The sequence below is a fragment of the Apteryx rowi genome, unplaced genomic scaffold, assembly GCF_003343035.1.
Source record: "Apteryx rowi isolate R43461 unplaced genomic scaffold, aptRow1 scaffold_15, whole genome shotgun sequence".
Classification (NCBI taxonomy): domain Eukaryota; kingdom Metazoa; phylum Chordata; class Aves; order Apterygiformes; family Apterygidae; genus Apteryx; species Apteryx rowi.
The window spans coordinates 1,755,774-1,771,556 of record NW_020447752.1 but is presented as its reverse complement, the minus strand read 5'-3'; the positions used below and the strand labels follow the sequence as shown (position 1 = coordinate 1,771,556).

The following is a 15,783-nucleotide window of genomic DNA, read 5'->3' as shown; positions in this document are numbered from 1 at the left end:
TTTGCCATCTTGATTTCATCTAAACGCAAGTCAAAAATAGATATGCTCAGAAAAAAAACAAAAATAAAATCCAGATCACGCATGTCAGGAACGTCGCAAAATGCAAGCCAGCCTTTCATTGATCAAAACCATCCCGTGCCCTGCAAGCCTCCTCCCAGCCAGTTCAGCCTCACCCAAGATGACATGTTCTCTAGCCACTAATATTCAGTCGCCATCAATGAGGGCCCAGCCAGAGACCCAGCAAAGGCCACAGTCTCCTKGAGGTCACAAAGTCGCCAGCAGCAGGGTGGATCAGAGGGTCTCACTGTAGATGACACAGGGGCTGGTTTCCTCACATAGTTCCAGCTGCACACTGGAAGCAAACCAGCGTTTGGCACAGCCCAAGCTGTAGTTGAGGGTGGTCCGGTAAATGTTCTTGGCACGCTTAGGAAAAATGATAGTCGTGCTCTGGAACCTCAGCGGCTTTTGGCGGGGCTCAAAAATCAGCTGGGACTTGTAGTTCCGCCAGGTGCAATTGGGGGCGGCGATGATCGTCTCGCTGTAGGTGGTGACAGTGGGGATAGGGCTGTAGAAGATATCATCCCGGTAATGCTTCTCAGAGTCATACTTCACCTCAGAGTTGCACCTGCAGAGAACAGCAAGACATCAGGAATGTGGCCTAGGCAGCAAAGGAGAAAGGATGGGCAAGACTCTTCTCTGACCCTTTGGAGCTGGGAACTTTTATCACACCCTAGTGTTGGGTCTGAGTGAAGGGCTGGGTACCTGCCCCAGGATATCTGAAGTCTGAAGACACTGAGACAGATGCAAATCCTACAACCGAAAGCGCAGAGTCAAGAGGACTCCTCCCTTCTAGGGCAGCTTGGTAGAATCCCACCTTGCTGCGAAGCCATCTCGGCACTTCAGCAGTGCCTGTTCACAGAGGAGAGAGACTGCTTGGCCAGGCTAGGTCAGAAAGGACCTTGTTGCACAGGCTCCCAGCAACCTGCTTCTTCCACTGGATTCCTCCTTGGGTCTCACTGGGCTTCAGCTCGATTCTGAGAACTACACTGGAGGCAAACACCCTGGTAGCAAAGGACGTCAAGAAGCAGTGGAGCCCCTAAGCTGGGGGAAGATCAAAGGCTGAGGAATGGACGTTCATCCACGGACTGCGCAGGAAGACCCTGAAGTCCCAAGCACATTCTTGACCCAGTGTTGTTCCATGCATTTTTAACAGGCCCAGCCTCACAACATCCACCTAAATGCTGCATGCCCCTGTGGAACAAAGGTCCACTGGTCACTGACTTGTGGTAGGTCTCACCGCGCTCCCTACTACTAGTGCTAGGCCTGGAGGATGACACTGCCCCAATGGCCAGGCTGAACAGACATTGCTGGTCGGCTACGGAAATGGGCTGTCACACTTAGGTCAAGGAAATCTACTTCCCAGCACAGCAAGTCTGCTGTTGCTTTCACAGTCCTTGCTAGCCAAGCAAGCGCTAGCATGGCAGGAAAATAATGCCATAAACATGATTGTCATGGGTGGCAGAATCATGGTGTATGGGACATCTGTTGAGCTGTTAAGGCTGGGTGATTGTCTCTTTTTCTTTATACTGTCCTGTCACCAGAGCACAAAGAGAAGCCCAAGCTAGACAAAATCAAGGTGCTGGGAGAGGAAGGGAAGGTTGCTTGTTGGGGCCTTCAGAAAATCCAGGCAATGGTCACATAACAGGCAAAACCAAGAGATGCTGTGTGCCGTGGCTGTCAAAAATCCAAGCCATGGGGCCTGAGGAAGCATCAATGTTAACAGTTGTCAGAGTAAGGACCCACAAAATGCGGGTGATGTTACTGCGCTGCACATTCTTTGCTGGCCTCTAGGAGGGATGTAGGGAAACCAGGCCACATAAAGTTGTTCTCCTAGGATCCCTGACCATGGGGAGCAGTAGGACTTTCACATGCTTTCTCTGCTCCCCAAACACTTCTCTGGCAATCAGCAGCCAAGGAATGTGCAGCACCACGTAAAAAAGATTAAAAGCTGGGTGTGTGCTTGTCATTACCTTCACCCGGAGGGGGGTTGACTGATTGTGCGCTGCATGTAATCTGAGCTGCTGTAATGTATTTTGCACAGCTAGGGTGTAAGCAAGTCATTCAGTGCACATAAAACAAGACTCCGATGTAATCACCGTAAAAACATGCCTGCCGGCAGTTCCTCAGCAAGCAGAGATTTACTGGGGTACATTTCCAGAGAGACGTTTGCATAGGTTGAGGGGGGGTGGGAACTGCATTTACAGTCTTCCCACCATTCCTGCCCCAAGCTGTGTGTAACTGTGCTCCACACTGTTTGCAGAGCACATTCCACACCAGCAAAAGAAAGAAAGAAGAGCAGGAGACCAACATTTTTCCATGGGCCATCCCCTCCAGCCCTGCAGGAGGTCAGAACACCTCAAATGCTGACTCGAGGGACCACCTCCAGAGGAGGAGATAATTCTGCCTCTGTGAGCTAGTCTAATGTTGGCCTCTGTTGCAAGTGCTAATAAAAACAGGTGCCAATTATAATGGTGTTGCTTCTTCTGAGGCTACAAGTCAGCAGGGAACAGGACAAAGACCACCAGGTTACTTAGCGTAGGTCATCAAGCCTACAGATGGTAATGGTTTTCTCTCACAGCTTTGGATTTGTCTGGCCTTGAAAGGAAAGCCGCCTTTTCTCACTACCTCCCCACAGTCCTTGCTTCCTCCCCTCCATCTCTGCTCCTGTCAGGGTCTTTTTAATTCAGGCATTATCCTCCCACCTGTCCCTCCCTCCCTTCCCATCAAAATAACTACGACTCCCATTTGTAAACACATTTAATTTTTTGCAGAAGGAAAAGTACCAGGACAGAATTTCCCCCTGTTCCCCCCCACACACACCAATCCCATCTGTACCTAATTTCCTGCATGGGCTCAGGGCTGACCTCAATGCTTTCTCCAAAAAACACAGGGTACATTCGAGGCCTCATCTCTGGCATGGACGGGTTCAGGAGGAGGTAAGGCATCTGCAGGGAAGAAGAGCACAATGAATGTTAGGACATAACAGACGAGGCTAGCACAGTTCACAATGTGCTGTTGGCACGGGCTGAGCAGCACATTCAGCCTTGGCAACACCAATGCCTGCAATTTTGTTGAACTCGGTTTCCTCAGAGTCTCCTGAGAGACAGGTGCAGAAGACCACAGCATCAGGACCAACTCCATTCCACGCAAACTAAAGTCACCTTGCCCACACTCTCAGCATCGTTCAGTTCCCCCTCCTAATCCCTGTCTTTCCCAGGTTTGCTGGACAGCCCCAGGTGCTTTGCAACAGGTCTGTTCATCACACTGAGGAAGGCACTCCTCCACATAAAGAGCATGACAGCTCAAAGGAGAGGACCGTTGTCAAGTTGCCAAGAAACTGCCTAAAGATGGTTGGCACAGAACTGGACCATTAACCTCTATCCTCGCACAGACAAGCCTTGTGTAGGCCTTACATTTAAGATGCTTCAACCTTCTGGTCTGCCACATGTGGCTGTTTCTATTTACAGGCTGACTTCAGCTCAAAGAACTGATGTGACACAGTAAGGTGCCTTTCAGTTCCCACCAATGGCACCCTCCATTTCTCCTTCCGCCCAGCACACCAGCTCAAGGTAAGTGACTCTACCCAGATCTCCGTCACTTCACTCTGCAGTGTCCATTCTTTGAAATCTAGCCCTTTCTTTCTTTCTTCCATTCTTGTTTCCCATAAGAATTGTGATTGTTTGGGTCTTTTTAGCCCGGATGTTGTTGCTTCTACTGCTATGAATTAAGGCCTATCAGAAGCTAGGGTTTTTTTGGCCAGGACTTCATAGGCAAAAAAAGCAAGATTAGCTGCTTTCTATATGTGGTTGTAGATGAAAAGCTTAGTTTTTAAATCTCACTTGCAATGGTTGGTACATTTGTGTGAGGTGTTGCAGCCTAGCTGATGAGTGGAGATCATCACTTGCAATTGTCTCAGCCAGGCCCAGAACACTTTGGAACTGTACTGTACAAAACATTTCAAAAATAATTATTTCCTTGAATCAACCAGTGGTCAGTCCTGATTTATCCAAAAACAAATTAAAAAAAAAAAAAATCCAAACTGCTTCTCTGGCTGCCAAGTCTTAAAAAGACTCACAGCACACCAGCATGGAGAAGTGCTCTGAGTCCTACGTAACACAGAGCTAGAGCCTAAGTCTGCTGGCTTCAAGGATGTGGTTCTACTTAAGTGAGTAGTGTATATTTATATATATACATATAGGCTAAAAATAATGTATCCCTTGGAACGATCAAGCAGGGGATGTGGTAGGTTCTCTGTTGCTAAAGTCTCCACACCAAAAGTGGCTGTCTTGCTCCAAGGGATGCTCTAGTTAATCATGCACAGCTGAGCATGGGGTGAGACACACAGGGTCTCATTAAAGGAGATGGCTGGCAGCTTCTGGGCAGGGTTGAAAAGGTCTCTAGGTGGCTGAAAAGCCCTTGGAGTTTTTCCGCTTTGCATGATGCAGAAACTGAATCTGTATGCACTAGAATCACAGCTGATTTTTCAACAGTTTCACAATCAGTAAGGTATCTCAGGATTGACAAGATCCACTGAAGGTAGCTGAGGATACAGAGAAATTGGCTTGTGCTGCCTCTGTGATTCACTTCTGCCTTCCCCAGCATCTTCTGGCTGGGACGTACAGGAGCGATGCTGGAGCTGTGGTCCTGTTCCTACTGTCGGTGCTGGGTAAGAGGTGCCTCGGCATGCACCCTGCCCTGCATGCCATGCAGATCCCAGCGATGCTCACCCGGTCATCCCCTCAGCTGGTGTTAACTGGCAAAGCTGTGTTGACACCACTCAATAGCATCAGCTCACACTAGCTGAGGTCTGGTTTTCTGTAGTGGCTTGGGCTTTCTGCCTCAGGGTAAGGCAAAAAAATGTCATTGCTTCATCTGAATTCTCCAAACTCTTGAATTCTGTGTCCCAAAGCCACAAAGCTGTTTAGTCTTTCCATACTGAAATACCCCAGTATTTTACTACTGYGTTAAACTGAGTAACAATGAGTAAAATGGTCAGCCCCTCTTTTTCATCAAATATTTGTTTCATTCTCCCAAAAAGGACAGTCTTTGCGTAGGTCTGGAAAAAAAAAAAAAAAGGTATGTTCACCCTCACTCTCAAACACTGGCCAAAAGGCAAAGTTCATTCCTGGATTTCTTTCAACATTCCTGACAGGGAAGGGCAAGGAGCAGCATTTCTGGTCATAAATAAAACTCTTTTTGCTTCTGAAATGCGAGTTGTTTAGATCAGACAGGCCAAACAGTTCACAAGGGTGCAGAACTCTAGCTTTTAACAGGCTACACATGGCCAGAGCTCTTTCTAAAGACATCTCCTGCGTGAGGAGACATTTGTTTGGGTGCAGGAGTCAAACAGCATGTGCACATGCAGTCATGGGCTCGGCCAGCAGCAGACAAGCTGGTGTTTTGGGAGGTTCACCTGCAAAGTGATGCAGATTGCTTTAACTGGTGAAGGAAGAAAGGCTGGCAATATGTGTCCCCTCCTGCAGCAGACTGTTTTTCCTATGTGGAAGAGCAGGAAGAGCAGGAAGAGCAGGAAGTCAATCATCTCTCACACCTCCACTCCTCCAATCTAGCTGAGAAAAGTCACTGGGTTCACAAGTTCTTGGGGAAAACAAGGAAAAACACACAGAGAGACAGACAAACACACATGCCCCCTCCCTATGCAGGGTCATGACTGTCTGATTACACATGCCCCTTTTCCATAGGAAACTAGGCTAAAAATACAGTGCTGATTCTTTCAAAATGCTGCTTAAACAAGGCCAGCTGTAGAAAACACTTTCAAATTTTGCAGTAGTAGCTAATTGCAGGCTGAAGAGGGTTTTCTCTTGTTTTTTATACTCCTATGGACGTATTTGACATCAGCAAAACTCCAGTTGAGAACCTGCCCTCTTTTTACACTGTGTCCACTTAAGGAAAGGTCTTGTCCAAAAAGCTGCAAGTTTTTCTCTGCTTGCAGACAAAGCAAGAAAATTATCATCTCAGTGCTCCTCTCTTTGAAAAGATCATGCCAGTTCAACAAAAGGTGTTTCCAGCTTTCTCAGATGAAACATTGTATTTGCACAGGGCAGAAAGGTGGACGTTAGTCRTAACATGAAGAGCAGACCAAAAGGTATGAATAGCCTTACGGCTCTTACTGGAAAATGTCTGAATGTCCTATTTTTACAGACTAAACAGTGGAAAAGAAGAATGTCTAAAGCAATAATCCAGGTCTAGTAACATACAGCTAACTGGAGGGCCAGCCTTCACAAGAGCAATGCACAAATATGCAGTGGTTGTGACCTATTGCAAAGGACTTTTGCAACTGCCATCCCAGCTACATGCCTGAATCAGGATCCTACTGAAATTGCACTCTGCCCCGCCAGGCTCCCTCAGTAATTACTTGGGTTGGACCCCAGCCAACCTAATCAGCTTCAAACTCTCAGTACAAAGCAACGCTGGCTCTTCAGTACCTGTAAAGTGATAGGGGTGAAAAAAATCAGTAATGCATTTCATAGGTGGACACTGCAAACTGGCATCAGCTTCAGACCTGCAGGCTTGGCTTGAATAATTTAGAAAGCTGGGACAATAGCAGAGAGTGTCAAGCCAAAGTCAGAAACTTCTACRCCTGTCAGAGACTATTACAGATTCACACTTATCTACCATGAGTAGGACCATGAGCTGCTGCAAGGTGGGAAACCTTGAAGTCACCTGGAATTCTGCACATGGAAGATGTAAGTAACCTACAAAGCACAGTCTAAAACTAGAGATCTTCTATAAAACACTGCAGACTGCTCACCAAATAAGCAACTGAAATTACTTGCAGAGGGAAAGGGTCACTAAACAGTGAGCCCAGGTTTTACAGAGCAGCACTGGACAGGAACTTCAGATGAGGTTTTGTTTTGCCCCCAGTGCTGTTGCCCCCAGTTCTGAAATGCTTGCTCCTGAATCTCATCTGCAGTTGGGAAGCAAAGAACAGGGGATACAAGCTTTACAAAAGGTTTCTCTTTGGGGCTGAAATGTTATATGGTTGGCACCTGCCAAAAACTGGCTTTTTGGCAAAAGTTTGACAACAGCTCCTTCCAATCTGTTTCAAGACAAAAACAGAACAAAAAGGTTCTGCCTCTGTCAAAAAAAAGATAAGTGACTTTTTTTCTTCTTGACAGGGATGGTTGAAAGAAGAGGAACACTGGAGTGCTGAACTTGCTACAGAAAATGATGATCCTTGGTTCGTTTCTAGTGATCACTCTGTGATCTCAAGACATTCACAAATAAGGTCAGTTCCTTTGTTGCCCTGCACCACAGACGGGCCGGGAGCAGTGCTTGTTGGACACTGCTGGAGGTCACTGAGGGTGAAGAGGAGGAACCCATGTGTCCTTAGACCAGGCTGCCCACAAGTGATCCCTATTTGGGGTCCATCTATCCAAAGAACAAATCCTATGGTGCTGAAAGGCTACAGCTGAGGTCTGACTAATCTGTCYCCCATAGACTGGAGCTGTGTTGCCACTTACCAGATGCTCAACACATAACTGGGCAACTTCTACCATCCTCTGCAGCTCTGTAAAAGTCACCACAACCTTGCAATCTCTACACAGGGAAAGGACGAGTCTGGGTAGTCCATGAAGTTTGAGGAGGCAAAAGGGAATAGCCAGGGAATCTCTCACTGGAGAGATCAAAGTGAGCCCCAAATGTACACATTATGCCCTCAAAACAGCCAAGGCAGGGGGAGTAGAATTAAGCAGGAAACGTGCTGGCATTTTTATTTCCTTTCTGGTACATAAATTGTCTCAACCAGCAAAGGGTTAAAGTATTATTAAAAAGTTGAAGTGATTTCTTGTTTGGCTGCATTTTTCCCTCTGTCTTAACTCTGATGCCTTTCAGGCATGTAAAGGCCTGGGCAGCTAAGCTCTGCTTTTTTTCACATAGTATATGGATAAACATACATAAAATAGGTTGCTGAACAGTTATTCAATCTACTGCCACCAAGAGCACTTCCTTCATGCTGACGTAAGTATTATGGGGGTCTCCTCACTCTAGGACGGACATGTGCCCTTCAGTTCCATGTCACTGCTTCATTCGTGCCATACGTAACACCTCAGTGGTTGGTTCTTAGAGGGTTTTTAGACCTCAGAGTTATGAATGACAGCAAAAATCATGTAGTGGACAGAATAACACTTTTTTATTCCTAATAATTATTTAGAGTCAGACTTTGGGTTTTGCACTGTTAAGATGCTTTTYATTCAGGGCATTTTAAAAGAAAGAAAGGAGATTTACCAATTGGTAAACAAAGGTAAGGCAAAAAAGTGCCATGAAACTGGCCTGCAGTACCTTGCATGTTCCCATAACTTCCAAATTCCAGGCAGCAAAGCAACAAAAAAGAAAGGGCCTTAAGGTGACTTGAAAAGTAAAAGAAATCCCCAAAAAAACTTTTCCCCAGAGAGCAAGAAGGGCCAGAACAGACTGACTCCTTTTGCTATGGTAATTACATTGAAGGTGCTAAGAGGCTGTGGCATTAGATCCCTAGAGACTGTACGGGGAAATGGTTTGCCCGGGTCTCAGGGCTACAAACAGGATATAGCTCTCCAAATTCCCAGCTTCTATCTTAGCTAGTGCGTAAGCAAATCTCTCACCACATTTCCCTACCATGGTAACATGTCAGATCCATGAAAATGTCACTTTAATCAGCTGTTATTTACAGCTATAATGAAAGATCTGGCTGAGTTACTTGATACACACCTACATTTTCCACTCTAGTTGATAAGAAATATTTGTTTAACAGACCATTTGTTTTCCCAATATCTTCATGTATCGCACATTACAAGTAATTTATACTAGAGCCGGATGAGATTTAATTTGGAAGTGATAACAGTAAATGGCAATCTCAGGTAGAAAGGAGGGCTTTCTCATTTCAAAAAAAAATTATATCCCTCCTGCCTAGATGTCTCTTCTATTTTAAGTGGGATAGGTATACTACTTTGCTCATTTTCCACAATGTTATGTAGGGATGCAGTAGAGGTTAAACAGCTAGAAGAAACCACCCTAGATATTGTCACATTTTCAGAGTAGATGATGTGATTCCTGTAACTGTTTCCCTTTTTGCCTTTATCGGGAATGCTCCCTGAATCAAGATTACGTGCCTGTCCAACCCCAAGACTGTTGCAAAGACAACAGTGCGTRTACTTGCACTACCATGTCTCTACTAATTCAACTGATAATACAGACTGACRGCAGGTGAAGAGCTGTCCATTTGCATTTCATTTTCTCAGCATCTGGAGATCCTTTGAGGCAAAGGATCCATGCCCACAACGGATGTTATTACCATGAGACGTAGCTTTGAAATGACCAGGGAGCTGCTTGCAAACAGCTGGCAGCTGGGGTTCCTCTCCGCAGCACACACTCTGGCACACCAATCCCTGGAGAAACCCTTCTGTCAGGTAGCAATCAATGCTGTGGCCTCCTCTTTGCCAAGGGCCTTGTTTTATGTGCGGGTCTGATACCCCCTTCCTCTGATTACCAGGACTGAGCCATTAATCACTGCACAGAGACAGCTCCACTGGAACAGGCCTGAACCAGGATCAGGTTGACCTGCTGAGGAACTGGAGCCCGATCTGCCCAGAAGGGATCTCTGTCACAGTTTGCAGATGARGTGAGGCCCTCAGCCAGTCCTCTCTTCCCCCTCCTTCACTGCTGGTGTTGAACCAAGGAAGAAGKTAGGTGCACATTCAGGATGGGACAGGGCTGAGGCACAGAGAAAAGCCACGTGGGGGTTAGGCCTACGCAAGGCAGCCGGCGCAGAGGCGAACGGCAGGTGTGTGCCGAAACCATCACCAACCCCTGCTGAGGGAATTCCAGCAAAATCCCACCCTGGAGCTGTGGGAACTGTTCAGAAGTGGATCAGGATGCTGGGCAACAAACTCCAACCCCAAGGGGCAGCCATGCTGCAGTACAGGACAGGCACCTCACTCTCCGCACGCAGCCTGTGGCTTTTCCAGTTACTGGGATGCACATGGGCTGGGAGACTCAGGACTCCTGCGTCGTGTGAGGGCTACAAGCTGGGTCAAGTTGGGGGTGCTGAGCCTTTCTCCCACCTGTGCTTTCATTGTAGATGTCGGCAGGTCTGGAAGTTATGGAAACCCTGGAGCCTAGAAACCCGCTGATGGTCCACCCAGTCCCCACAGGATGGCCTCCCCTCCTGGAGCTCTTTCAGTACAGGACAAGATGTGGGCTCCATGGCACACAATTTCCCAAAGGGCTCTTCAAAGGACAGCMTGTCAGGAAGAGATATTGTTAATATCACTCATAAATCCAGCAGAATTGGTGCACATGTTGACCTGGACCCTGTGGTTGGAGCCATGCCAGCAAAAGCTGTGCCAAGGAGCTAGGTACCCTGCTCTCTCCCTCTACACTTGAGATGAAGCTGCAATCTCCTCCCACTGCACAAGTCTGATTCTGGCACGACGCTGTGGTCAAACACAGCAGCTGAACGTAAGTAGAAATCCCCTATGTGGGGGCATTCATCTGACAGAAGATGCACTGGGACATAGTCTTGCAGAAGCCAGTGCTCAGTGTGGCAGGGTGAATGCACAAATATTTAGTCTTTCAAATAAAAAGGAATTTGTTTCAGTGGCAACAGTGTTGAGAACAGACAAGTCTGCTGCTTCAAGGAAGGCATGATGGATAGTTCCGCAGATGAACGCGATTCTCATTTCCTTTGATATAAATTAGGAGTGATGCTATTGGATGCAAAGCACTTAGTGCAACAGTAATGAGCTCAAAACTCAGTCCTACTAGCTTATAACGATATCCGAGGACAGACACAGTGGGGGAAAAACTCTCAGCAGGTCTAGCTCCCTTGATGTCCCATTTCATTCCCTACCCATCTAGCAACTGCTTCTCTGTGAGTATTATTAGAGAGATGCACTTTGTTGTATGCATGTTCCTTTTGGCCCAGAATTACACACAAAGCCTAGAGAATTCAGTAAACCAATCCCTGAGTGCTTAAGAATCAATTCAATCATGTTTCAAATTCAAAAGGCAGAGGTAGGTAAAAGTCACCTTTTATTTTCATTAGGATATTTGCATTTAAGCACAAAAGAATTGACAAATCCYCTACATAGACTTTATTTGAAGAAAGTAAAAGCCAATTTCTCTTGCACTGCAAGTAAAATGCAAAAAAAAGTCCCTCAATGGTGTTGAACTTGTGGTATTTATGACTCTGGCCCTAAATTGCCTTTCATATTTTCTTGGATCCTAAAGCTGTAGCCAAATTGGCTGGTTAAATGTGAATAAATGGTGCATTGTCTTTGAAACAAAGTCGTGCTTATTAAAGAGAAAAGAGTTTACTTTTTCTGAGTCACAGTTAATCACACGAAGCAGGGGGAACATGGATCTTACACACAAGAAAGTCTTCAATAAGGGCATGCAATCTAATTTCAGTCTGTATAAGAAGAGCTGTCCTAGATCAGAAAAATTCTTCAACATATTTGTAAAGTTGGAGCAAACTAGCTGACTGAAAAAGAACACAATTGGGTTCAGACTGGTGTTTTTGATAGGTCTGCAGCAAGGAATAGTACGGAAAACTTCCCACAGATTTGGAATGTTGTTTTCTTCACCTGACAGCAATTTATTGCAACCATACATACTAGATTTTTTSGTCATTAGTGACTGAGCTTATAGATGTTTTATAGTATTACAGCACAGAAGAATGCAGACTGTATTCCTGGCTCTGTCACGTTTATAAGCAAAATAAACACTAATATAATAGGCAACTAAAAAAAAGTAAGCCTTGGTTTGCAAATAGTTGCAATTACTGATTTGCCAATTCTGCATGCTCTGAGGAAGGGCAGAGTAGTAGAGTTAAACAGGAGCACATTCATAGATTGCATAAGTGCCCATAGATCTGTTAAACAGTAAGATTAAAACTAATTAGACATTGAAATTTAGGAGTACAAAGCAAGCAGAGTTTCCATATTTTTCCTGCTTCCTTAATAATAACAGCTGCAAGCACAGTATTTGCACAGTGAAATGAAGTGAAACTCTCTATATAGTGAAGTAGAATGAAAATTCCTATTTATTTCATTATTTTGCAGTATACCAAATAGAGTTACAGCATACAGTTCTGTGATACAGAATTTGGAAACATCTACAAAGCAAGCTCCTCTGAAATGTGTAAAATGTTCATTTGTGATCAAAATAAATATAACTGGAAAATGTAATTTTGCTATACACGCGTCATAGAAATAACTTTTTGCTGTAGCAGTCAAGCACTAAAACTCTCAGTCCTAGTAGCCCAAGAGCTGGCATGGGCTTTAGCTATGCTATTTCATCTTCGATAGCTAAGAGCTTTCTTAGGAGGAGGAGGAGGAGGAGGAGGAGTGGTGGCTGGCTCTCATGTGGAATGGAGGCTGTCACATCCCTGTTACAGGGCTTTGCAGCCATCTCCACTCCAGCTGTTTTCTGGTCCAGTAAGACTTCATTCATCTTCCTCCCATATTTTATTTTACAGATACACAGCAACTGCCTGAACCTGCCAAACCAGATGCATGCGGGTAACTCTTTCTACACAAACAGTCCCATCGAAATGGCACGCACACCGAGGCATCTGCAGGTAGGACTCTGCATCTGGAACCTCCGTGTTAGCAGGTTTGAGATTTGATTTTCCACAATTAACACTGCGCACCCTACCCACTTTATTCTGGTGAGAAGGTCTCATTTTTTGTGTGTGAAGGTTTTGGCATGTTTGGGAATGAAAGGCAGTTTTCAATAACATGCTAAAATAACCTTAGAACCTGAGAAAGTAAATGAGGGTGTGAAAAGTCATTGCAAAATGTCTCTACCAGGAAGAAGAAAGTCTTGGAGTTGTCAGTCAATCCATAGGTAGTTAAATCTTTCCCATGGAAAGACTTGTGCTGCAGACAGTTTTTATTCTGTATAGAAGCCAATTAACTGTTGAATACACCTACAAATRTCTTTTATATGCATTAAAAAATACTTGAAAGATCCCCAGAGAAGAACTTTCATCATCCTTTAAAAACCTCTCCCACCCTTGCTTATGCTCTGCATTTTGTGTTTAAAAGCAGCTTTTAAAGCTCAAGGATGGAAATAAACAGAGCAGAATAACAGTCATCATAAATCTACCCGAATCCTACTCCACAGTCAGCCGCTTCACTGGCACTGTGTCAGGCTAACCAAAATCCATAGTACGGCTGCCAGCCGTCTGGGCTYGCAAACCGCTGACCCTGCCCTGCTCAGCCATGCAGCACATAACCCTCCACGCAGACCCACGCCACGAAACCCCGCGCCAGCGAAGAGCGGCGGCACACAACCCTCCCCAGACCGCATCTCCAAAACAACTCCCCGSACGGGCGTCTGCGCCCTGCCCCGAATAACAGGCTGCTTCTTATCCCTAGCAGCAGGGCTCCAGCAACGTGGCTTCGCCCTCACGGCAAAACAAACAAACGTGGGACGAAGAAGCGTTAAGCGCGGCTGGAAGCCAGGCTCCCCGCGTCGGTCCAGACAGATACGGCCACAACCTGTATCTACCGGGCAGGACAGTGTCACTGACAAGCCCTTACGCCCTTCTGCTCTTAAGGTAGGCACTGGAGCGTGTTTCAGAGCTGGGTTTCGCTCCCACACCGTTATTAGGGTTCACCCAACCCAATCGCCAACACCTCTGTGAGCATTATCAGAAAGTCCCCAGCTGTCCCCGTGYCATCGCTGCGTCCCCCCTCGGCGCCCCGGCACGGCCCTGATGCCCAGGGCCGTGCCGGGGCGCCGAGGGGGGACGCAGCTGGGGTGCCTCGTGGCACAGGCTCCCCTCTTGCCCCCCGTGCCAGGGGGTATCTCAGCAGGGCCCCCCAGGGGACGAAGCCCCCCAGGGGACGAAGCCCCTAGGGTCTGGCTCTTACCACTTTGCCGTCCTTGGCCTCTCGCCGGTGCCCCGGGGCCAGGGGGTCCGCGCTGCCGCTGCCCCCGGCTCGGCCCTCGCCGCCGCCGGGCGAGAGGGAGTAGAAAGGGGGGCTGGGGCTGGGGGGCAGCCCCGAGTCCGGGCTGTCCAGCAAGCCTTCCCGGCTCTTCTCCTTCAGGCTCTCCTCCATCCCTTGCAGCTGTAGGTGACCGACCATGTCTGGGGGGCAGCGAGGGGGCGGCAGCGGGAGAAAATCCTCCACCGCCTCCCGCCGCCGAGGCAGGGCAGGGCACGGGCGCCCCGGGGGAGCCCCCGCGGGTCTCGATCGCCGCCAGCAGCCCGCCGGAGCCCGGGCCGAGCCTGCTGCGAGGGGCAGAGGCAGCATCAGCCGGGCGGCGCCGGCCGCCTTCCCCCCACGCGGCCCCCGCGCGCCGCCCCGGCCGCCCCCCGCCCGGCAGGCGGCCCCCGGGGAAGGGAGAGAGGGAGGGACGGGGAGGGGAGGAGGAGAGGGGAGGGGAGGAAGGGCCCGGTCCCCCGGGGGATGCGGCCGTTTACGTGCGGCGGAGCCCGGGGCGGCCCCGCCGGCAGGGAGCGCTGGGCGCGGCGGGGCCGGGACCGGGCGGGCCGCGCTGCTCCACACGCCGCCGCCGTCCGCCCGCCCGCCGCCTCCCGGCGGCCCATTTATCCTGCGAGGGTGGGAGGGAAGCCGGGGAGCGCCCTCCCCTTCCCCCGGCCCCCCAGCTCTGCCCAGGCTCTTCGCGGGCGGGTCGCGCGCCGAGACCTGAGGCAACCTCCACACGCGGCGCGGCGCGGCGCGGCGTGGCGTCCCCGGCCCTAACGGACCTGTGGTTTCCTCAGCTCTGATCTTTCCCTCAGTTCTGTCCGGTTTTTCCCTCAGTTCTGTCCGGTTTTTCCCTCAGTTCTGATTTTTCCCTCAGGTCTGTCTTGATTTTCGCCCCCCTTTCAGCCTCCCCCGCCCCGCGCGAAGGGGCTGTGGTGGCACGGGGTTGCCCGGTGGCTTGCCGAGAGCCCCCGTTCACCGGCCGAGAGCGCGGCGGCGCTCGGAGGCGGCCAGGGCGGCTTGGCAGGAGGGAGCGGGTGAGCGCGGCAGCGCGGGCTGACCCGCGCCCTCGAGGCCGTCCTCACGCCTCCCCGTTTCGCGCAGCCTTCGAAGCGCCGGCGTGGCCGTTTGGCCGGCTCCGTGGCCCCGGGGAGCTGGCCACCGCACCACTTGGGCCTCCGAAACAAAGCGGGAGGCATCCCCAACACCCCGTGCAGCCACTAGCCGGGAGGAGCGGGGTGTGCCGAGGAGGGAGTCCGCATAAACGGGGCCTCAGAGAACGGTTAGGTTGGGCTTGCTGAAGCCAATATGGGCATTTATTGCGCAATGACAGGCTCACGTCAATGTTTCCTTGTCCTCAGCCCTGGTTACGCTTTTCTCGTCACGCTTTGCCTCTGCGTAGATGCCAGGCGGTGAGAAACGTGGGGCAGGCCCACCCGTGCGGCCCAGTCTGGGGGAGCTTTGGTCACCGCAAATGGGTTTCCAGGGGAAGCTCTGCTGAAACTGAGCTGGCGGCTTCCTCGTGGTCCGAGCTGTTGGCCCAGCGCTGAGCAGGACCATGGCTGCTTGTGCTATGCTGGTAACAACTCCGATGAACACAAGTTAACGTTTCTTCTGGGGAGTGATTAAAACGTGAGGGGTCTGGTATTGCACCTAGTGCTGAAGGCTTTCACGCTGAGGATGGCACAAAGTACTCGGAGGTAGGGTTTGATCCCAAAAGAGTCCTGACTCCATTCTGCTGAGGGAGCCAGGCACTACATGGTGCCAAGTGGACTTGCCAGCT

General features: G+C 49.1%; 1 protein-coding gene across 1 annotated transcript; it reads right to left on the bottom strand.

Annotated features, from left to right (window-relative positions):
* Positions 1–291: 291 nt before the first annotated feature.
* RFLNA (refilin A) lies at positions 292–14,199 on the bottom strand. Its single transcript, XM_026058873.1, has 3 exons — positions 13,959–14,199; positions 2,896–3,005; positions 292–625 (listed from the first exon to the last, which is right to left on the bottom strand). Exons 1-3 carry the CDS (start codon positions 14,154–14,156, stop codon positions 292–294), a joined length of 642 nt encoding a protein of 213 aa, XP_025914658.1. The 5' UTR covers positions 14,157–14,199.
* Between the last annotated feature and the right edge of the window lie 1,584 nt (positions 14,200–15,783).